This window comes from Scardinius erythrophthalmus (assembly GCF_964197995.2).
Source record: "Scardinius erythrophthalmus genome assembly, chromosome: 13".
NCBI lineage: Eukaryota > Metazoa > Chordata > Actinopteri > Cypriniformes > Leuciscidae > Scardinius > Scardinius erythrophthalmus.
This window is the reverse complement of record NC_138233.1, coordinates 34,246,393-34,270,387: the sequence shown is the minus strand read 5'-3', so window position 1 is coordinate 34,270,387 and position 23,995 is coordinate 34,246,393. Positions and strand designations below refer to the sequence as shown.

Sequence of the window (23,995 nt, the reverse complement as noted above, 5' to 3'; positions counted from 1 at the left end):
ATATCTTCTTTTGTTTTCAGCAGAAGAAAGAAATACACCTTTTGAAACAACTTGAGGTTGAGTAAATGATCCCCATGTGGTATTATAGCCAAATTAGGACAGAAATGACAACAGACCAAAATTAAAGTTTTTGAGCTACATAAAAAGTGGGAAAACCCTTGTCCCAGATATATCTTCCAATAAAATACCATGTTTATCATTATTATTTATAAAAAACAATGCTCATGCTCGTGCTGGACAAACAGCATTTGAGGTATATTCAAGTAAACAAAGATGTGGGTAATGCTGTGGTCACTAATACAGGCATTTTCCTTTGGGTTGTTACATATTTCAGTATAGAGAACAACTGTACAGGTTTTTTCATTGCATACGATATACAGTACACACGTCAACTCTTGCTTCAATCTGTGCATCAATCAATACATGATATCACACACACACTACCAGTCAAGAGTTCAGGATCGGTAAGATTTTTAATGTTTTTAAAAGAAGTCTCTCCTGCTCACCAAGGCTGCATTTATTTGATAAAAATAAAACAAAACAGTAATATTGTTAAATATTATGACAATTTCAAATGACTGTTTTCTATTTTAATATATTTTAAAATCTAATTTATTCCTGTGACCAAAGCTCCAGGACATTTCTATTTCAAGGACATTTCTACAAAACATTTCTATTTCAGATAAATGTTATTCTTTTGAAAGTTTCTATTCATTAAATAATCCTGAAATAAAAATGTAAATAACTGTTTTCAGCATTGACAATAATCATAAATGTTTCTTGAGCATCAAATCATCATATCAGAAGGATCATGTGACACTGAAGACTGGAGTAATGATGCTTTACCATCACAAGAATAAATTACACTTTACTGTATATTATTCACATAGAAAACAGCTGTTTTAAATTGTTATAATATTCCACAATATTAAAAAATTTTGTTGTATTTTTAATCAAATAAATGCAGCCTTGGTGAGCAGAAGAGACTTATTTTAAAAACATTGAAAATCTTAATAGTGTAGTGTATGACACCGCTGCACACCAGCACTGCCGGTTAACCTGAGATGTTCTGGGCTTTGGGATTGTCACCTCGAGTGTCTGCCCAGCTGGTCGTATACGGCCGTATTGATTCCCCAGGTGATGCTGGAGCGAAAGATGACCAAGAATCCTCCGCGATACAGAAGAGGCAGTCTGTGCTGACGTGCCGCCCAGAGACGCCTCCAGCTGGATCTCACTCCTCCTTCTCCTCCTTCTGCTTGCGCTTGCATGTTGGCCACCAGAACAGAAAGAGGGTACAGCGGTAGACTGATCACCACGCCGTTTAAAGCACCAGTCATGAAAGAAGCTGCAAACGGAGAACATCCTTTATCCCTGAGTGTGTTAGACATGGGGTCCTTCAGGCCAAAATACAGGCTGCTCCCTAAGGCATTACGGACGAGTATGGGCAGAAAGGCTGTGTAGTATCCGGACGCTAACGGTCTCGAAGCTAGTTTGACCAATATGCTTCTCAAGGTGGGAAGACGACTGTCGTTCCTGCTGTTCTGCAGGACGTTCTGCACGCGCTCAAGCGGGGTGAAGAGCAAGGCCTCCACCACACCCACGCCGAAGCCTGCCAGGGCAGGGAGAGCGCTCCTGGGAAGAGGAGTCGTGGAGAAGAGGGAAAGCTGATGAAGGAAGGTGTCCTGGAGCCCGTACAGAAGCGTCCCGTTAAGGGATTTCATCAGGAAGGGTGGCGCCACTCCACGGTACAGCTTCACTGGACCCTCCTTGAACAACTGGGCCACCGCTTCTCGCACTAAAGTGCTGTGCAGCTGCTGGCGGAAGACGGTCTTGTACAAAGGGAATATGATGAGGGTGGAGATCAGGCTAGACGTCCCTCCGTGCAAGTAGCTGCGAAACCAGGCCGTGGAGTCGGCAGATTGGAGGACATCGTCCTGTTTGCGATGCGAATTGCTTGCCATCTCCGGATCTGCTGGGGAAAGTGACGAGTCAAACTGCATCAATATACGGTACATTACATTAGGAAATACTTTTAGAAAGTAAAAAATGCAGTATCAACCTTTTTTTTTTTGTTGGTAAACTAGGGAACAAAAAGCAACCCTGACATACATTCGGTCACGTTGCAATTGTATACAATTCATACATTCTAATTTCAGTTTTTAGCGATATTTTCGTCTGTTACCTTTTATACAGATTAATCTTTTATATAGAAGGGTAGTGGTTGTAACATTTTTGCTGTAAAGTCTGTAACTCGCCATTCATCAGAAACTTTGAGATAATTTCCCCACATTTATCTGCTTTATCGGATTTTGAAATCTACAATTTATCCCTTAACTCTGTGGGCCCTATTTTAACATTCTGAAACGATCTCAAACGCGAAATGAAAGTAACTTTGTGGGCGGATCTCGATGGATCTCAAACCTAAAATGGGTTGGTCTGAAGTAGCTTCATCATTCATAGGTGTGGTTTGGGTGTAACGTGAAATAAACCAATCAGAGCGTCGTCTCACATTCCCTTTAAGAGCAAACACGCTTGTTCCATGGCGGATTGCTATTATAACGGCGGATTTGCCAGGCGCACGCCAGGAGCGGTTCACAGCCGAGGAGACCGACGTTCTCGACAGGGCCGTAAAAGACAGAGAAGTGACATTGTATGGGGATGGAGAAACCCACCCAAATAAGCTTCGGTTAAACAGGCATAGAATAATTTGGGTAAATGTGTAAGCTAGATTTATGCCTATTTTTTCACATCTTCATGGACACCAGAATGATTTTCCTCATGTGGACTATTTTTCCTTGTAATTATGTATGGTTTGCAAAAATGGACAGACTGCTGCGTCTGTGTGTAGATGAGATAAGCAAAGTGTATGCGCACTGTGTGCGCGCTACATTATGGCCAAGCATGCGCCCTTAAAATAGCAGCTGAATAACGTGTCACTGACTTTAGACAAGGTTTTTCCTGGTCTGTGGCGGAATCGTTTTCTGAAACTGCAAAATAGCACCAGGAAACGTTTGTGCCGGTACACGCCTCCTCTTTTCGCTGAACCGCCCCCGGGAGCGCAAGTTCATTCCCTAATTTACCGACGTGCGTCTGTGGAGGGAAAAGTCCGCTGTGCGTCGGGTGCAAAATAGGAATGATACATGTGTCGGTGTACAAAGTCAATTGCGCTGGGTGCAAGATAGGGCCCTGTAAATTAACGTTAAGCACAAACAGTGTGGTTGTTGCAATCTGCCCCACTACCAGTGAGAGTTGAAACACTATGAAACATCAGTTTAGTTTATACTAACAAAAATTGTGTCCCAATTTTGTTTTTTATAGGCGTCAGTGTGCCATTTGGGACAAGACAAGTCATTAATTACTCCCCCTCATGTCGTTGCAAACCTGTAAGACTTTCGTTCATCTTCAAAAACACAAATGAAGATATTTTAAGATCTTTTTAATGAAATCTGAGAGATTTCTGTCCCTCCATTCCTTCAGCTACGCAACTACCACTTTGACGCTTCAAAAAGTTCACAAAGAGATCGTAAAATTAATCCATTTGAATCGAGCGGTTTAGTCCACATTTTCAATGAAATTAACAGATTGAATTTAGGCTTTTATTCACATAAACATTGATCAACTCACACATCAGTTGTGGTAAACTGAAGCTCAAGCAGGTTCGCTTGACGTGAGAGAACCAATGAGGTTCATTCTCGTGTTACGCAGAAATCTCTTAGATTTGTTTTGAAGATGAACGAAAGTCTTTCAGGTTTGGAACGACATGGGGATGATTAATTAATGACAGATGTTTTTGGGTGAACTATCCCTGTAAGTCCACAAGACTGCAGGGTGTCCCAAGTGACATTATAGGTTTCAGAAGATTGGTCACGAATGCCCCTTTTTTTTTAGGTCAATATGTGCCTTTGATGCACCCTTTCGCCGATCCCGCACTGAAGTGAACTTCTACCAGACAGTCACAGCGGCGTTACGTCACAAAAGTCTGGACTCGGGGGAAGATTGTGAGGTCAGGGCCCAAATCATAGAGACCCCAAGCTTGGTCCCAAACGTGCACACAGACACACATCCATCCGACACCAAGTAAGATGGAGGTTTGTGTTTTAGATCAAAATTATATTTTTTTCCTTGAGTCAAAGCCTACAAAGTCAAAGATGTACTTGTATATCTCCAGTTCCATTTCCATCTATCAAATGTTCAGGCTGTTTTAAAAAAAAATTCTTTTTTTTTTTTTTACTCTTTCTAGGCCATTGGTCTGAACCAAATTTTACACACAGCAGCAAGAGACGGTGCCGGCAAAAAACTTTATCAAAATAATTTTGATTCATTGATTTGATTCATGCAAAGATATTAGCAAACCTTTTTCAGGAATTGACCTATATCTCCTGATCGCAACATCCAAACGTAACAAAACTTGATACACACAGACCACAGGGCATTCTGAGGATCCACACCAACATCAAAATTACACCTACAGTGAGTTCTACAACTGAAAAGCCTTTACACGTTTTACCTTGTAAACATAATCTCTTTTTCCCGACCGAATTCAACATTCAATGTTTGTTTTCAGGTTTTTTATAAAAAACAAAAAATCGTTGGCGATAAGGCTCTGGTACTAACCAATACACTCTCAAAATGGCTGTTTTGACTTGTTTAATATCTACCCTCTCTTCTTCAGAAAGAGAAGAAAACACTTACTGAGCCTTCCCCGTCAGGACACACTGCAGAAGTAGAGTCTAGACCTCTTTTGGACATTTTAGAGAAGAAGCAACTCTTTCAAAATGGGCAAAACACTTGTCCACATCACGTTCACAAAATGGGGGAACCATCTTAATGTTTCAACCAACATCAAGAGAAGAATGCACAACCTGAACGGATTTCAAGTTCTAGCTTCCTCATCTCATACTGCCTATGTTCACGTTCACTCTCACATGCATACTATAACTTCCTCAACTCAAATTGTGTACGTTCACGCTCCTGTTCAGGCTCTAATTTTTTTTAACTGAAAACGTTTTTCCCATTCCCAATCTTCTAATGCTTGAGTACCTTCAGACGATAGTCTCTCTGTTTCAAACTGTGTTTGTTTCTCTATGGACATTAAATCTCTCTCAACAAGTGGATACACTACTTTACCAAGACCAGCTTCATCTCCTACAACCAGAATTCCCTTGGCTGGCTTTTAACAGCCCTTAACAAATCCTCCTTGCGCTTCTTATCATTGCCAGTCAAAATGATTGCATGACTCTCTGCGATTTCTAAAAGTTGTTCTTTGGTGCACCTATCTAGAAACTTCTCAGAAAGTTCTACATTCAATCCCTGAATGAAAGTCATTTTGGACTACTATAAAATTCACACAATGAAAAATTAGTTAATAAATTGACCACAATAAATCCAAATAATTCTATTAAAACCTCCCAAAAACGAAAGTGCCAGAAAACAGCCTAGGCCCAAATGATTATTCAATAGTACTCATATTGACATACCATTTCGTACAGCCAAGCTCAACCCACTATAACACTAGAAACTCATAAAGATCAAGTGAAATAATAAGCCCAAGACAAAAATCCTGCTTTTATTATTCAAATTAATCACACAGACCTTAAAGTCAAATAAAAAATGTCAGTGTTATAACGAGGACGATAAATCGATGCACAGTTATAATCACTGTAAAAAAAAATTTGTTCACTCAACTTACATTTTTTACTTATTTTTTTGCTTTGACTCAATTAAGTTTTATTGACTTAATCTACTAAGTATGTTCAACTTAAAAAGTTTAGTTGACAGTTAAAATAGTTGAGCCAACAACTTATTTCAAGTAACCTGGACTTTTAAAGATTAGTTGAAATGTGATAACTTACATTTTCAAGTTATCTGTACTAAAGTGTATGTTCATTGAACTTAATTTAGCATATTTTCTCAACTTGCAATATAGCACACTCAACCAAATAAATAACTGATTTTTCCATACAAATGATTTTATTGTTCCTTGCAAATCAATAAATGTTAAGAACAAACTGTTAACATATTCAAAGGAATAGAATTATATCACAATTGCATAAAGTTTAAAGATAAAAATGTATTTGAAAAATGCATAGAAAGTGTATTCATGTGGGATTTTTTTTTTTCATGTTTGTACAAGTTTTCAGCATTGATGGCCTGACATCCATTCTCATTGCTTAATTTTTTTAAATTTTACTTGGCTAAAACATATATTAAAACCCTGTAAAGCCACTCAATGCAGGGCTAATTTACTCACAGTAAACAACAATCGGTCATACTCAATAGGCTACAGCAGCTGTTTCAAACTTATTTGCTAATCATCTATCAGCTCTGTCCACGCACGTGTGGTTACTAAAATAACAATCTCTGGCACTAAAAATGAATATGGGAAAGAAAAGATTTAGAAGTATTGTAATGGTAACTTGATAGCTAGGACTGTAACTGTAGCTAGTTGAGAATAGGTGACCACTGGTGGTGCATCGGTAAGAATGCAATCAAATGCTCTAATGTTCTTCAATGGATTTGTTGACAGCCAGCAGATGATTATCTGTCTTCCTGAGTGCACAGTATGTGTGGTTATGTCTCTGAACGCACAAATGCACAGATAGCGACACAGACGACAACTATGCACTTCAGAAATATCTACGATGTGCTTCCCGGCCACTCTCTCTACTAACTCAAAGCGAAACTTATCAGTCAGCGCAAACAGGTCCTCTCGGTGACCCCAAAACGAAAGCGCTGATTGGCTGATCCCCGTTACCCCGAACATAAATAGCAAGTCCTTCTTTACAAGTATATATATATATATATATATATATATATATATATATATATATATATATATATATATATATATATATATATATATATATATATATATATATATATATATATTAGTGATATTTGACACTGAAGCTTCAAAGCGCGTCTCGAGTATGCAGCGCAATTTCTCATGAAGCCCCGTGTCGGAGCGCGTATTGTTTTCAAAAAAATATTGTTTTAAAAGACGGGAATAAGAGCACCAGCGAGCATAAGCAATCCTTTTTATCAGTCAAATTCTTTACAAAATGTAAACTCAAAAGGTTTGAAATATGATCAGTAAGAGGAAACCACTGTTAATGAGAAGACGAGCTCTGCACTGCTGCAGCAGATTAGTGGAGAAATATATTTAATTAATTATTCAGAATGCACATTTGGAAAGAAAATATATCTATAGGAACATTTCAGGGAGGAATTTCTTCAGTTTCATGAATTTCAGCAACATGACTCGGAGCCTGCATCTACAGTCCCGCACCCAGAGTCCCGCATTCTCAGACCCCTCATTTTTCGAGACAGCGCCTCCTGCTGTTCGGAAAATCGTATAACACCCTTATCCAAATGCCATTGAAAACAATACGCTGATTTCACGCAGCCGCCATTTTGAAATCGAAAGTGAGGCTCCGGTGGGAAAAACCCCGGAAGTAAAGATAAACAACAATGGCTTTGGACTACCAGCCTGAAGCTGCTGCCGCGATTTACACTTTTGGATGTTAATATCCAATATAGGATATTTATATAGTTCATTCCTGCTTCTTTTTTTACTTTCTGAATAATATAAAAAAAATATTTTATTTATAAATGAATTTCACTGTATATAGTCTAAAGTATGAAAGAAATGTTTGTACAGTTTTAGAATTGACAAAACATCATTAAACACAACAATACGCCATCGCATTCACGACTCTCCTATGATTAAAGGCGACACTTCCGGTTTTCTTCCCACCGGAGCCTCGCTTTCGATTTCAAAATAACGGCTGCGTGAAATCAGCGTATAGGATGCAATACGGTCTCGTTTTATTTAAAGTTATCCAAATAAATATTTGTGTTCCCTGCTTAATGCATGTGCCAAAAAAAAACTCATTGTGTTCTCTGACTAACAAATTACCCAGTAGTTATTTTTTGAGCGTGGGTGTAATTGAAAGAAAATTACTGATGGAAGGCATACAATTACTATGGAAGCTTGACTCCGCCACTGAATAATAAATAAATAATAATAATTGCGATTTTTTATCTCACAATTCTGATTTTTTTTTCTCACAATTGCAATATATCAAGTCAGAGTTGTGACTTTTTCTCAGAATTGCGAGATATAAAGTCGCAATTCTGAGAAATAAAGTCGCAATTGCATATTGAACTATCTTCTGAAAAATATATACTGTATTGCTACAATGTTTTTTTTTTATTCAAATTCCAATTTTTCTTTCAGTTCAATAATGGTCTAATTAACATTATACCATGCTAACATTACAAAACCTGTTTTTTGATAGTGAATGCGAAGCAAAACTCAAATAAGAATAGACAAAACACCAATAATAAACAATTCTGTACTTTATTTAACGATCACCTAAGCATCATCTTGCTGTAAACAGGACAAAGGAAAGAAAAAAGAAAAGAATTGTGTTATTGACTTTACTTTTCGTCTTCAGTTGCATTAAAAAAAAAACTCATTTAGTCGCTTTGGATAAAAGCGTCTGCTAAATGAATAAATGTAAAATGTAAATGCATAAGGTACAATAATTTCTGGTAGGCGAATGTTCCTTCTTTTTGCAATCGCTCTGTCAAATTCCTCGACTTCACTAAAATAAAAGATGATTGCCATTGTCAAAAATATTGTGTAATAATAAATTATATTTTTTTGCAAATGCAAATTACAAGCATACCTACCTAGGGTGATAAGTATAGGGCCACGGAGGAAATGGCTGGCAACAACTTCATATCAGTTAAATTATTATTGATTCATTTTAATACTACGTTTTATAATAACTAATTTAAGTAGTCTACATAAATTATATAAAGTAAAATAATTACTCCAGCATTAATTAATTCAACTTAATAGTTTTAGGAAAAAAGGTCCGGTAATTAAAAAAAGGGTAAAATGGTGAATCTGATTAAATAATTAATGATGACATTCTTTGATATTAACACACTTAATGTATTTAATTGGTCTAATTTAATGTCAACTATTTTTAATCAAATTTTTACAATGGCTTGTCTACCAAAAGTCCAAGGTTAAAGGCTAACGTAAGCTATCAAAATATTTTCTGGGAAAAAAGGCGAAAAAACATACATTAACGGCTCAAATTTTGTTACAAACTACTTTACAAATATTAAATGGACTATTCATATGTTGGTGTATCGATGAGCTATAAGTAGTTTGATTAAAAAGAAACCGAATGAGGTATGATTCGCTAAATAAAATTGACGATACTCACATTTCGGCTTAAGTTCTTCACATGTTTATCCGATCTAATTTGATAGGAGGCGCTGTCTCGAAAAACGAGGGGTCTGAGAATGCGGGACTCTGGGTGCGGGACTGTAGATGCAGCAGGCTCCGAGTCTGCAGCTTCATCCTACTCAATTTCAGTGGGAATGATAGATGAAGGCCATGATAATGTTGTCCACCAGAGGGAGCCGGCACGTGATAAGAAAATCTTTTAGGTCTCATTGATTAAAATGGGTGTAAACGGTTCAATGGATTAGATAGACTAGTAAACAAAATGCATACATTCATTCTAGCTTATTATGCAGTTCAACATAATCAGTTTGCAGCGAAATCGGTTAGCTATAGATGCTTAAATGTTACACTATTTTTATTCAGGCTACTCTAATGATATCGAAAGCTAATGTATTGTTATGTTTAATACATTTAAACCGTGTCATCTTCCCATGAATTGTAGGCTAATAGTGATGATTAAAAAAAACAGAAATATATCTTAATGTTCATTAGCCTACATTAATTCATTAAGCTTTTATTCAAACAAAGCGACTTAAAAATGAGGATAGCAGTGACCGTGTAAATGTGCAAAAGCTTTTATTGCAGACAGTATTAATTATTTAATGTTCCTTACCTTTGAAAATGTCTCTTTAAGTTAAATGTCTCCTGTAAAATGATAAACAAAACAGATTAATTCGTGTGATATTATATTCAATCGTACTGATAAGTCGCGTGCTGTCTATAATAAATATACCGCTGTACAGCGATACTTCAAGTGAACTGAAAGTGACAAAAACAAAATGCAAAAAAAAAAAAAAAAAATCATTGAGGAAATGTGGAAGGATTACAATGTAGAGAGAAAAAAAAAACCTACCAATCTGAGATTTCTGGGCGAATGTATGCTCTGATAGCCTACTTTAAGAATATACATGCGTTATTTAAAGAGACTCGTCTGAAATAAAAGAAAAACAACTTTACAATCTCCAATATGACAGAAGCACATCATCTCTCCACGACTGAAGATGTCGAAGCACTTGACGCTCCTCGTTACGTTTACATGATGTCATGCTTCCTGTCCTACTTGAAAATGTGTTTTGACTGATAAACACAACTATCATTATATATATTTTAAATGATAGCTCCGAAATAACTGGCGCGATATTTCAAGAATCTATTTATGTAAAATATTTTTCAGTTAATTTATTCACGCCAAACCTCCAACATAACGTACAACTCGTTCTTGTAAAGTTTTTTTTTATTTTTTTTTATGGTTTGGTTTGTTTTACTTCCTATCTGTGCGCATTCCGTTTCATAATAAATGAATTATTAAACAGATTAGCAAAAAGGAATGCTTGCTTGCATTTCATTTCAAACACATTCAAAATAAGCGATCTGAAGTAAAAGTTTACCAGAGCAAATGTGTCACCACAGCACTTCTTTACATTTAGCCCAGTATTCTGAAATATGATAACCAGTTCAAATAAAGACGTCACAGAAATCAACCACACAGTAGAAACAAATCTGAGGGAAATCAGAATGGAGTAATGTAACCAAAAAGATTTTTATTGTTCATAGAAATGTTCATAAAAAGAGTTATTAAAAAAACATTCTTGCAAAATAAAATCAGGAAAATGAAATAAAACCAGCCAATTCTTTCAGACTCTACTGTTGAGCTCCAGCCTGCAAGAGGAACAAGCTAAAAATCACCTTTGTATAGTGAATTTCAAAATAAACCGTGTCCATTTGAAGAAGGCTGTCAAAGTCTTCTCTCTACAACTTATTCATAATGTGACTTGACGTTTCTCAAAGCATAGAAATGAATGCAAATAAATAAATGAGGTTGTCGTCACGATTAAGCTAACGTCTAACTTTCAGTCACAGATTGTAACAGCGATTTGTAAGTAAAACAGACTATGAAAACATCCCGTGTTTAACTTTCAGGAGGGAACCGTTGAAGTCTTGCTCTGGAAACACATGGCGTCAGGTGGGATCTCTTTGGGAATGATGAACGCAGTCACGGAGCCGGAGCTGGAGATGTCACAGCGGCACGTGACTGAAGAGGTACGAGACCGACTCGCCGTTGTGGGTCCTGCGGATGGCCTCCGCCAGGATCATGGAAATGTCGATAACCTGCAGAGATCAGATCGTATCGTAAAGACAGAACATCTGTATAATGACAGCATCTCGAATGTATTTTAAAACATTTTAAATGACATTTCTTCTGTTTTATAGGGTACAAAGGAGCTAAAGGCGCATGATTCCCTTTTAAACCGCTAGATTGCACAAAAACTCGCCACAGCACGTTTCAGGACATGGGAACTATGTTGATGTCATTGATGTACGGCTCTGTAAACGCTGCTCCGTCTTAAAGCGCCGCGAGTTTGAGCCGCTTATACCTAGGGCTGGGAATCGATTCAGATGTTCCAATTCGATTCGATTCTAAATTTGATTTCGATTCCCGATTCGACTTTACAAGTGGTTAATTAATAAAAATAAATGAAGTGCCACAAACCTGTATATTAAACTCGTTTTATTTTAGGTACACTTGGGGATATTAAAACAGAAGCCAACTCTATATTTCAAAAGCATACAATGAACAGACAGGATTTTTGCATAACTTGAAAACAGGATCCGGTTATTTTCAGCCTGAACTGAAAGCGTGAGAACTGCGATTGTGGTGTTCTTGACTGTAATAACGAACACAGCATCATTTTGATGTTCCTAAATCCGAACCGCTGAAGACGCAGTGGCTGAGTTTGTTTTCGAAAGGAATATTCCCCACGATCAACGTCAATGCTTTCATGTTTGCGCGAATCATTTCTCACCAGACTGCTATATAAAGGAGGGTCAGTATAAAGCTGGTTTTGCTAAGAAGCTGCTCCTGAAAAAAGGATCGGTACCAACTATTTGTGTTCCTGCTGCATCTCCAGAAGAAGAAGTGAGTGTAAGGTTTTATTAACCTTTATATTAATCTTTATATTAATCTTTGCAAATCGCTAGCACGCTTCACGATGAATGCGGCTAAGGTTTACACTCAGGGTACATTACAGCATGTTTTCTATGTATGACGTACTCAATATAATTCATAATCCCACGTTTATAATGAACAACGCGTTATGGTTAAGTGTTATTATTAAAAACGGTGTACGCACAGAGCAGAGGGGCGGGGTGAGCAAAGCTCATTATCATTTAAAGACACATGCACTCAAACGGCGTGCTGAAAACAGAGCTGTTTTTGAGCAGGTAAAATTAGTGTTTTCTTACAATACTAATGAGAATTTTTAATTAAAGTATATTACAAACTTTTCATTTAGACCCTAAAGAATCATATTAGCTTGCACAAAAATGGCATTATATGACCCCTTTAAAAAAAACCTCTTCTTTATTTTGGCTTAAAATATTCGGACAGTATCGAATCGTGACTTAAGGGAATCGTTACACCTCTATGCAACAATGCAGTTTAAATAGTAGATAAAGTATGATGATACAGTTTTCAGTGATAAACCTACTCTTACAATATCTGTTCTGTTAATAACCCTCTGTTGATCCGACTGTCCGTAGCGGCGATACAGAAATACGGAGGTACAAACTGTATATTTCACGGATGCCCTGGATCTGTGCCCCGGATAACTTAAAATGCCCCTTTTGCTGACAAATAAACATGATTATTTTGGCCCAGGTAACTTCGTTATCCTCGTGGTACTCAAACTTTTAATGCATCTGTGCTTTTGTTCAGAGTTTTTCTTCTTTTTTTTTTTTATGACAGGGAAAACTAATAAAAAAACCTTTTTGTTTTCATCTCCACCTTTGTTTAGACATTTAGCTGTTTTTGGACCAAATTATCCATTTAAAAAAAAAAAAAAAAAAAAAACCGCTATGATGATTCAATACAGACTGAATTCAGTGCTTCGATTTGAATGAAAGATTCCTGGCGTGAGTCGTGACAAACCTGTATTTTGGGGCAGTGTTTCATCTTCTCCTCCTGAGGAATGGTATTGGTCACGACTACAGCCTCAAAGCAAGCGTTGTTGATGCGTGAAATGGCCGGTCCAGAGAAGATGCCATGGGTCAAGATGGCATATACTTTGACTGCACCCGCTGATATTAACCTTAATACAGAAAGAAAGAAAAGAAAAGTTACACAAGAAAAAACAACTAAATGATGCAATAAATGCTAAAAACATTGGAAACAGCCATGTTGTTGTTTTTTTCTTATTTCTTATTTACAATTTTTAATTGTATATTGCTTTTAACTGTTTTTTTTTTCTCCATGACCAGTGAAATATTCTGAACAGCATCTGCTATTCAAATAACATGTTTTATTATTATATGTGCTAGTTTCTTACTTATCAGCAGCGTGGCAGACGGTACCGCATGTGTCTGCCATATCATCAACCAATATGGCCACCCGGTCTTTCACATCTCCAACCAGAACCATGCGGTCCACCTCATTTGCCTTTTTCCTTTCTTTGTGAATAAGGGCAAAGTCAACATTTAGCCTGTCTGCAATGGAGGTCACCCTGTCAATGGAGAAACAGCTCGGTCAGCAGTTACACGTGCTAAGAGCAAAACCAAACATGCCATAATTCAGACGGCTGACAGACCTCTTGGCTCCTCCAGCATCAGGTGACACAATAGTGCAGTTCTTCCATTCTGGGATATTTTCCTTAATCCATTTCAAAACGGCCGGCTCTGCGTATAAATTGTCCACTGGAATGTCGAAAAAACCCTAAAAAAGGAGGAGAACCAATTCAGATCTTTGAGCACGATTCCCACACCTCTTCATGCATTAGTGATCACTGAAAGATAATGTGTAGGTACAATGATAGCATCACTGTATATTTTTATAACACGTTTTTTTTTGATAGTCCACATTAGACGTGCTGAAAAGTACTTGTAGTTGTAGTATGCAAAGTTACTTATAGTTAGTAGCAGGGCTTGACATCAACTTTTTTGCTCACCAGCCACTAGTGGTTTTCCAAGGTTACTAGCCATTCAGCGTTTTTGCTGGCCACAATTTTGACATCGATACCATGAGAAAAAAAATATATTTTTAATATTGTCCCATAATTTGGCAGCAGATGTATTAGGCATCTGTCACGGATCCATTATATTGTCACACATTTTCACGTTTTCTTTCTCAACTGTTTATGTTCACTTAAAGCATCACTAGCCGCGTCTCCATTTCCCTTTAAATTGCGCAAACTGAAAATACGCTCAATGGAAACACGTCAATTTCGCAAAAACTCCCATTTATCGCAAAAAAGGTTTTTACGCTCGCATGAGGGGGTTTTTCAGGCAATTCGAAAAAGAAATATTTCGCAAAACTGCAATGGAAACAGTTTTTGCGCATTTACAGGTCACCTGACGTAGATGACGCGGTGTGTTTGGACAGAAGACGAGACAGATTTCTTTATTAAATTCATAAAAGACAAAAGAATTACAGGAATACTGGATCTAAACCTCAAAGAAATGTCATAATCAAGACCTCGGAGCTGAAATGAGGGAGAAACACCTCATACACAGTATACGGGTCTTTCCTTGCCATTACTGCTTGGATAACACGCCTACGTTTCCTTCCATTAATAATAATAATAATAATAATAATGTCTAGTGCGGTGGCTGTTATATATATATAAACCTACCAACGTCTGTTGGCATGATTTTTGGAATGAATGATCACGAGAGAAAAAAAAGACGTTTTAGTCGCATAACATCGGTTAATGGAAACGCTGTCGCAATAGTTTTTTATCGATATTTAGAAGAAAAAAAAAAAAGAAAAAAAAAAAATCGCAAAAGTTTTGCACACATCTGTAATGGAAACGTGCCTACTGACTGTGTTTACATCAATACTCGCCAAGACTTGTATTTGGACATTATTTTGTGTGTATTTGACTGTTTAAGCGCAACTAAATTTAGTACTGAGAGGCTTTATGTGCTGCACTTTGGGTGTGAGCACAAAACCAGCAGGAATGAGTAAAATTATGCACAATACGTGCAATCCCAAGCACCCTCTGTAACACCAACAATATTCATCCGCAGCAAATGAATCGAGTGAGTGAGGAGAGGCGGGGTTTGTGTATCACTCGCTGTCGGAGAAATGAGAGAAAGAGCAGCTGGTGCCATGTATCTATTCTGCAAAATAATTTGGGTAACACTTTATTTTAGTGTCCTTGTTACATATGTTACATGTACTTACCATAGTAATAACAGTAAATTATGCATAATTACATGCAACTAACCCTCAATCAAATCCTAATCCTACCCAAACCTTACATGTAGTTGCTTAATATTACTAATATTACTTAAATATATAATTACACTGTAACAATGACACCTTAAAATAAAGTGTAACCAAAATTTGTATTGGAAGCGTTTCAGATATTTCAGTGTTGAGATGTATTGAAAAATCTATATTTTTGATATAGATTATGATATTTGATATGAACACTACATTGCACTTAGTTTATTATTTCAGATGCCTTTTTAAAAGACTACAATAGAAAAATGATACATTATATATAAAATTCAACCCACCAAAGTGGCTCACAGGAGTGTTGAAACACGCCACTGCTGAAACACACACACACATTTGATGGTTGATGTGTGTTAATGTCAAGCCCTGGTTAGTAGAACGTCTAAAGGGAACTATCGAGAAAAAAACTAACCTTTTTTGCCCCTTATTCTCATTCTACACCAAACATCTAGGAGGAAGCGTGTTCACTATAATCAGCACTTAATTTTTATATCTAAAACACACTAAGTTTGTTTGTTTTATCACTAAACGGTTTTCAGTGCCATCAAACCCACCTGTATCTGAGATGCATGCAGATCCATGGTTATGATGTGGTCGGCACCAGAGACCGACAGCATGTTTGCAACCAACTTGGCAGAAATGGGCGCCCGACTCTGCAGAGGACAAATGAGAAGATCACACATCATTTCACAACAACTGACTGATTCATTAAAGTATGCAACCTACTTTCTACAAAACATTCAGCAAGCATGCACACAAATGTGCACAGATTACATCCCAAATACTGGCATTTAACCTTCACCTCACCTTATCCTTCTTGTCTTGCCGGGCGTAAGGGAAGCATGGGATGACCGCTGTGACTCGGCAGGCTGATGCGATTTTGCAGGCGTTTATCATGATCAGAAGTTCCATGAGGTTATCATTAATTTCACCACAGCCACTCTGGACGATGTAGACATCCTCCCCGCGGACACTCTCACCGATCTCCACACTGCACACCAGGAGGAACGGGTCAAAGTTAGCAAAGCACCTCTGCGTATAGACCTGACTCAAATCAACGGGTACATTACAGTGTAAAGCATTACACTATTTAGATGTCCCACTTTGTACATCAACAAATAAAACTTCTCTTACAAATAGAACATTTGTTTCATATAGTGGGGAAATTTGCCCACTGGTAAATTTTAGCTGATGTGACATTGCTGTGGTCATGAAGGCTTATTGTTTGCATGCGTTTTTAAGTATTGCGGTTAAAAAAAAAACAGTGATTTTAAACCGTTGAAGCGCAGTAAGCAGCGAAAGACAACTCATTTGAGCAACTATATGTCTTAAGTGTCTTATATATACTTTATGTCTTAAGTGAACGTAAACAGTTGAGAAAGAAAACGCACAAGTGTATTTAATCCGTGCAGCCGGTCTTAAAGGGACAGCAGCCTAATTTACCTGCTGTCGTTATTAATGCTAATCAAACAACAACAAAAGAGAAAAGATATCTCACTGCTCTTGACTGAATCACTTTTGTAAATTTAATAAGAATAAACGTATATTTTTTTAGACTGTGCAGTGTTTTTTAATACATTTGATTACTATACAATTCAAATGTATGCATTTTCTGTCTTTTTTCTATTGTAGTTTGCTTTACTATATGCTTGAAGTTAGTTTCTTTGTTCTTTCTTTATCAGTTTACTTTTCTTCAGTAAGCTGGAGAGCTTAGTAAGCTTTTTATTTTAGTTTTTGTACTTAGGCCAGTATTCGTTTTTTATGATATTTAAAATGGTGACAAGAATTATTACATTTTAATGGTTATCAAAAATGTATATCATAAAAACCTTATTTACAGCAAAAATAACTATATTGTGATATATAGGCTAGTTATCATGAAATAAACTTACTCATATCATATTGGATTTCGGTCATATCGCCCAATAATAGTTCGTCCAAAAAATAATTTACTCACCCTCATGTTCCAAACTTGTATGACTTTCTTTCTTATACTGAACACAAATGACTTCATAGTAAAACTAAGAAATTATACTATGGAAGTCAATGGGGCACATCAATTGTTTTGTTTGTCTAAAACATAGCCTAGGCTATTTTATGTTCAACAGAAGAAAGAAACGTGTACAGGTTTGGAACAACTTGAGGGTGAGTAAATGATTTAATGAAAAGTAAATTTTCTTTTTTGGGTGAACTACACCTGTAACGCTGTGTAGCAACAAGTTTGGACTATATCATAAGCTACATTGCCAAAAAATATTGATAAACACTGCTATCACCATGTAACCGTTGGGCAACGTGTAAGTTATGCAATCTGAATCAGGTAATTTAATCACTAAGTATCGTCTTACATCTAAGCTACTGTGTATAACCATATGAAACCATCACTGAAACATTGTTCTTTTTTTGTAAAAGTACACCGGAACACGAAGGCGTGCTATGAAATAAAACATTCGTTATCAATGTTTCTCACAGCAAACCGATAAGCAGTGACTGTAAACACAGCGAGTTCAGGGATATTTCACTTGGAATCAAATGGACAAAAATAATTATTCCCCCATTGAACGAATAAACGTAAAAAAGGCACATTACGGCCTTGTGACAACATTTAAGTGACCGATCAGACTCTCATCGTGGGAAATGTAATTAAATCGATCATGTGGGGAGCATAAGCGAAGCAATCACAGAATGCCTGAATGCTCTTGGTCTCAAGGTGCATAAACTCAATCGATACTAATATAATTGTCCATTCAACAGACGTTTAGTATTTAAATAATATTTAATGGCAATATTAGTCACAAAACGTACGTTGAAACTGAAGCATATAGGCATCGCCTCGCATGCGGACGCACAGCATTCTGGGAATTGTAGTGTTTTCAAACCCACGTGGGCCGCTGGTGGTCTTTATGTGAACTCCAACTCACAGCAGCCCGCGAGTAACGGCACTCCAACATCATAAACTAACATATAACGTCAACCAGATAATTTCTAGGAATAACTCACCACGTTTCTTGGTTGCTAAACTTTTTCGTTACCACCTTCCCCAAATCCAGTCCGAGGCGGTCCGCGATCTTCTGGGACAGATCCTGGTGGGAGCTCCCGCTAAAAATTTTAATATTGGGCATTTTTTTTTTGTTTGTTTATTTTTTTAAAGATCGTACAGGAAATGGAGTAGATCCCAATAAACAGCGAGAGGTGTAATTGTTGATATATTTTCTATCCGATGTCGATCCCTGAGCGCGAGTCTCCACTACCTCTCGGCCATTGTTGATCTCAGACGGAGCGCGCGTGACGTCACCTGCTGGCCACGCCTCCTCCTTCTGCTTCGATTTAATGGCGGTTGACAAACCAGATGAACTAACTGTATCATCGCCACCGACTGGAGGACTGGAGTGTAAGGAAAGAAAACAAAACAAAAATAAAATAAAGATATAAAAAAGTCATCCTAGAGCCTATGCAAAGTGAGATTTCAATGGTATTTCGAACACTGAACTAGGAAATATCCCTTTGACATCTGGTCAGCTTGAGATCTTCAGGCCTATTTTAATATTTAGTAAAACATAATTTATCATGATGTTTAAAAATATTGCGCTGCACACGTTTACTTGTAGCCTACCATTTATCTATTTTATATGATGACCCAACCCTTAGCTGAACTGTTCTATCAAGCAAAACAGTAGGCCTAGTTATCCGATTAATCATTAGCCTATACCTTTAACCCCTTTGCTTCATTAACTTTATTACAGTTCCTCCTAGCTTGTCTTTTCAAAAATAAAAATATACATTTTCAGCATAAAAATATATCTTCTTTGTTTACTTGTGCCTTACTATAATGTCTGTCTCTAAACATACGGCAGAATCTACTGCATTATTCACAAGCTGCACTAAAATAATCCCTTTCCTTTCAAACACATAGTTCACAGTCCACGAATCATTAACTTTAAATAAATAAATAAAAAACCCACACACAAATTTGATGTTAATGTGATAAGCAGAGCCGCCTTAACCTAATGTTAGGCCCCGAGGCTGAGAGGTTTTCTAGGCCCCCCATCCCCTCGATTTATAGTCTCATTTTAAAAAAAGTGTAATATTTAGGTAATCTACATCACAGAATGCATTAGTTTCTTTCGAGACCTACAAAAGTGAGGTTTTTTTTATATTGTTTTCCATTTTAATATTGTTATTAACATATCACTGAGCACATAAACACAAGACACAACAAGCTTTACACTTTATTTAACAACCACACACAGCAACTAAATTTCAACTTTATGCAAATGAGAAGCGATTTTCGCGAGCGACAACCAATAGGAAAGAAGCCTTTCAGTGGAGCTCAGCTCCCGTCACCGTCTCGAGTGCAGTGCAGGCAAGACAGAAGAGTTCGAGGGCGATTTCACTGTTTTATATGATTTGACTAATTAACCACAAACATGGATAGGCTATAATAAAATGATGCATGGAAAAGAAACTGTCGACAGTCTCGGGCCCCGATCACACCTGACGCGTTTTTTGCAGTGAGAGGCGCCTGTTTTCAATTGGTTTCCTATGGCAGCGAGCGTTCTGCGCGCGTTTTTGAAGTTGAAAAAAAAGCAACTCCGAGCGGAAAAGGCGCCCGACGTCATCGCGTTTTTTTCCACTGTCCAATCGAGTGAATGGAGAGGCGGGCCTTCCGTTGTAGTGATGAACGCTACAGTTGCTTGAACGTCCGGAGAGTGCGATGATGGAGGATAAACTAGTGGTGCTCTCGTGGGTTACCGAGAGCTTAACGACTTCACGAACCGTAACTACCACAATGTTAACAGAAAGTAAATAAAGTTAATAAAAGGCTGATTTGACGTTTACTTGACTGACAGGACAGCTGTTTCAGTAGTTGCCTAGCAACATAAAAAACGCAGCGCACTAAAAACTGTGCACCTCGCGTTTTCGAACCTGAAAAACGCGTCAGGTGTGATCGGGGCCTCAGTGAGTTTATGCTGGATTTAGTGCGTAAATCATTTTGTTTACAAATTAGATGCTTTGCAGTTGTTATCCTACATGTTAAAGATTTTATTTTGGATGTGTTCATTGTGATTATATTGGCTGGGTTTATAAAAGTTTATAAAATTGAAAGGATAATTGCTTGGTGCATTTGGAAACAAAGCTTGTCTATTTCTAAATGTAATCGCGTGCATCTGTCCGTGTGTTGAAAAAAAAAACTTAGATTAAACACACTCGCAACAGACACACACCAAAGCGAGACGTTAGCGGCACTGAGCGGACTTTTGCCTCATTCGCGCCGCGGGACCTCTAGACGCGCGTAAACGCGTCTTTGCATTGACTTAACATTGAAATCAGTCGCGCCAGACGCTCTATTCGCGTTTGGTATAAACGCACCATAACAATAACATTAGAGCGACAGCACTACCAACGTCCACAAGCGACTAGCGACATACAGCGACAAAATCTGACAAGTTAAAACAATATGACCTTTTCAGCTCATCATAAACCTGAACATGGGAGGCCCCTTAACTTGGGAGGCCCCTGGGCTTCAGCCCAGGTAAGCCCGTGCATTAATGCGGGCTTGGTGATAAGCCTAGTTGGCTGCATTATGCTTATCCTTGGCTGGCTTAAAAAACAGAAATAATGTTTATTTGTTTCCAGGAAGGAGGATAAAGTATTTCATGCTTTCTTAAAGAGGCGCAGTATTGCATCAAATACAAGCTATTCTTTCCATTACCAACGGCATTTCTGTAACGCGGTTAGATGTTCAGCGGAAGAAGGAGGTGGTTGAACGTACTTTCGTCTTTCTGACCATGTCTCACAGACATCTACTTCCTCCCCTATAGAATTACAGGCTCGAATGACCCTATAGCAACCTGTGTGTAGCTTCAAGAGAGCCGCCATACATCTGTGTTGGGTTTTATTTTCTTTGTGGTTTCAAGGGACACACATTCTGTATGTCTTCATGAGTGACAGATAAGAGAACGTCTCCATTTAAAGGATGTTGTGAAGCAGTAATTTTCCATTGCTTTTGCTTTTTTTTTTTTGTTTTTGTTTTTTTGTGAAAGTTTGAGCATTGAAACAAAAAAATGAAACCCACTGACTTCCATAAGTAAGAAAAAAAAATAAGTCAGTGGGGTCCATCAACTTTTTGGTTACCGACATTCTTCAAAATATCTTCTTTAGTGTTCAGCAGAAGGAAGAAACTCATACAGGTTTGAAACAACTTGAGTAAATGTGATAGATCTCTCTCTCTCTTGCTGAGAGAGTGTGTGGGGAAACTCATGAAGGATATGTGGGCTGAGGATGCCCCCTTTGTTGACCTCAGTCCATACACCTGACGACAGATATTAAAACATAAAAAAGACTAAAAAGAGCTCTTATCAAAATAAGCTTGCAGTGATTTTAACAAGCTCCTCTGTAAACTGTAAGTGATTGATTGCAATCACTAATTCATTCAGTGTTTCAGTGACTAGTCTCCCACAATAACCCAATAATGTCAAAGCAAAAGAAAGAACAGCAAATCACAGATATCACAAATAGTCACAGTTAGTCTGCAGCACTATATGAACTTAATCTATCATCTGGAAATGCTTGTTTTGTCACGTGTTAATGTAAATTCGAAGCCTTTACAGTCGTCTCGGCTTGCCACTTTCTGTTTCAACCTCTGCGTTTGTTTTGTTGACTGTCGTTTTATTCTTTTAGCTCATTCTTTTATAGTCTCGTTTTTCTTATTTTACAGACAATGATGGAAAAGGGAGAGGAATGGGATCCATTTTTCACCTGCATGGCACAAAGTGCAAAGTCACCTCAGCTTTTCTGATTAAATAGAAAATAAATCACAAAATGCCCTTGTGACTTGCTTTCATTCAGTGGAACATAGTCTGTTCAAGGTTAGTTTCAAGCTTCAATAGCTTTCACCAAGAACTCTCTGCAGTTTACAGTGCAGAAACAAAAGATTGGAGAAATGCTGACACTGAACGCAGGGCGCAATTGATTAAAGCCCGAGCTTCTCGATTCTGTGAATGAAGCGAGGCCGTGTCACGTTGAGTTCAATTCATTTCGGGTTTTTTTCTTCTTCTTTTTTTGCAAGATGGTAAATTAATTTAATAGTTATCATTTTAACCGTCCATGTTGATGAAGAAGATATTTGTAAGAGAGTGTAAAAACTGTACAAATTGTGTTAAAGGAACTATTCTGACTCCTATATGTAAAAATAATTATATTCTTAGTTGCGAGCCTTTTTTAGATATTTTTTTTAGAGGAAAACATCGCTTTATGCAATTAGATCATCAGTCCCATACTTTTATCATTAAAACTGGTTTAAAACTAGGAGAGAGAGAGAGAGAGAGAGAGAGAGAGAGAGAGAGAGAGAGAGAGAGAGAGAGAGAGAGAGAGAGAGAGAGAGAGAGAGAGAGAGAGAGAGAGAGAGAGAGTAATGAATCTCTTTTAGATTGTGATTCTGAAACATCTGATCAGGGCTTTCTATCCACTAGATGTCAGTGTTTCATAAAATTGTATTATTGTGTGGTACTTTCTAAACTTAATCCGAATGTAATTAAAAAAAAAAAATGTACTGAAAATATATGATTAACACATTCACTAATGCGAATAAAATGCAGGAAAAACTTCCAAAAAATTAGATCAATTGAATAATAACGTTAGTAACACGAATAATAACGTTATTAGTAGAGAAATAATGTAATAAATGATATATAAAAAACATTATTATTAAAGATAAGTGATGATGAATAATAAATCACAATTATGAAACGCCTTAAAATGTATTATTTCTTGCACTGATACGTTTAAGAGATAACAAAGTGTGAGAAATTGCAAATTAAAAGACTTCTGGTAAAGCAGCGAGAGTTTTCACCTCATGTAGTAGCCTATGCATTATTTACATTATACACGATTGCGGATGACGCTACAAAGGCGGAGGCGGGGTTAGCGTCGATGACGTACAATATATGGGCGTGGCCAGAGCGCGGGATTATTATGGTCCAGTTTGCAGTGCGCAGCACAGAGTGCGAGAATGAGCGAGTGGAGCTCCGTTACACTCATCCTGTGAGAAATGGATCATCACAACGCTTTATTATTCACATCTATTTCTTCCACGGACATGTAATGCGCAAAATCAGCCCTTTAGATGGCATTTTCAACAGTGACTGACGGTAGGTGTCTGTGAATTGGACGTTTGGAAAACCTTCGATTATGGACATGGATAATTGAAAGGAACATCATCTGAAAACTCTGTGCATTTGCGTGGCAGTGTTTGACATCGGTGAGCTTTTCTGAGCCATGTATGCTAATCTACATGAATTTTGAACTCATTTTCTGAAGGATTATTATGTATAAATTGTGTTTTGCAACTGTGATTGTGAACTGGAGACGTATTTGTCACATATCTCTGACCTTACAATAGGCTACTCCACTATCTACACAGTGTGAATTGTTGTTCCAGGTCGACAGACTTTTTAAATCCTTCACCAAGTGTCGTCTTAGTATTCTGAAAT

General features: G+C 37.4%; 2 protein-coding genes across 3 annotated transcripts; both read right to left on the bottom strand.

Annotated features, from left to right (window-relative positions):
- Positions 1–236: 236 nt before the first annotated feature.
- LOC308700673 (solute carrier family 25 member 53-like) lies at positions 237–10,292 on the bottom strand. 2 transcript variants are annotated; one of them, XM_081382402.1, is made up of 3 exons: positions 10,122–10,292; positions 9,882–9,913; positions 237–1,969 (listed from the first exon to the last, which is right to left on the bottom strand). In XM_081382402.1, exon 3 carries the CDS (start codon positions 1,959–1,961, stop codon positions 1,086–1,088), a length of 876 nt encoding a protein of 291 aa, XP_081238528.1. In that variant the 5' UTR covers positions 1,962–1,969; positions 9,882–9,913; positions 10,122–10,292; the 3' UTR covers positions 237–1,085. The 2 variants fall into 2 exon arrangements, with proteins under 2 accessions (XP_081238528.1, XP_081238529.1); XM_081382403.1 differs by lacking the exon at positions 10,122–10,292 and having other exon boundaries at positions 9,882–10,029.
- A 494-nt stretch (positions 10,293–10,786) lies between these two features.
- Positions 10,787–18,827, bottom strand: prps1b (phosphoribosyl pyrophosphate synthetase 1B). The gene is made up of 7 exons (XM_081382294.1): positions 18,504–18,827; positions 16,311–16,494; positions 16,058–16,156; positions 13,852–13,976; positions 13,594–13,767; positions 13,197–13,356; positions 10,787–11,377 (listed from the first exon to the last, which is right to left on the bottom strand). Exons 1-7 carry the CDS (start codon positions 18,623–18,625, stop codon positions 11,285–11,287), a joined length of 957 nt encoding a protein of 318 aa, XP_081238420.1. The 5' UTR covers positions 18,626–18,827; the 3' UTR covers positions 10,787–11,284.
- Between the last annotated feature and the right edge of the window lie 5,168 nt (positions 18,828–23,995).

Bases quoted from the DNA above. Each gene is read 5' to 3' on its own strand.
- LOC308700673 (XM_081382402.1), bottom strand. From the start codon at position 1,961: ATGGCAAGCAATTCGCATCGCAAACAGGACGATGTCCTCCAATCTGCC.
- prps1b (XM_081382294.1), bottom strand. From the start codon at position 18,625: ATGCCCAATATTAAAATTTTTAGCGGGAGCTCCCACCAGGATCTGTCC. The intron at 16,495-18,503 runs GTGAGTTATTCC...CCTGGTGTGCAG, and splicing joins TTTAGCAACCAAGAAACGTG to TGTGGAGATCGGTGAGAGTG. The intron at 16,157-16,310 runs GTGAGGTGAAGG...TGTCCTCTGCAG, and splicing joins GGCAAGACAAGAAGGATAAG to AGTCGGGCGCCCATTTCTGC.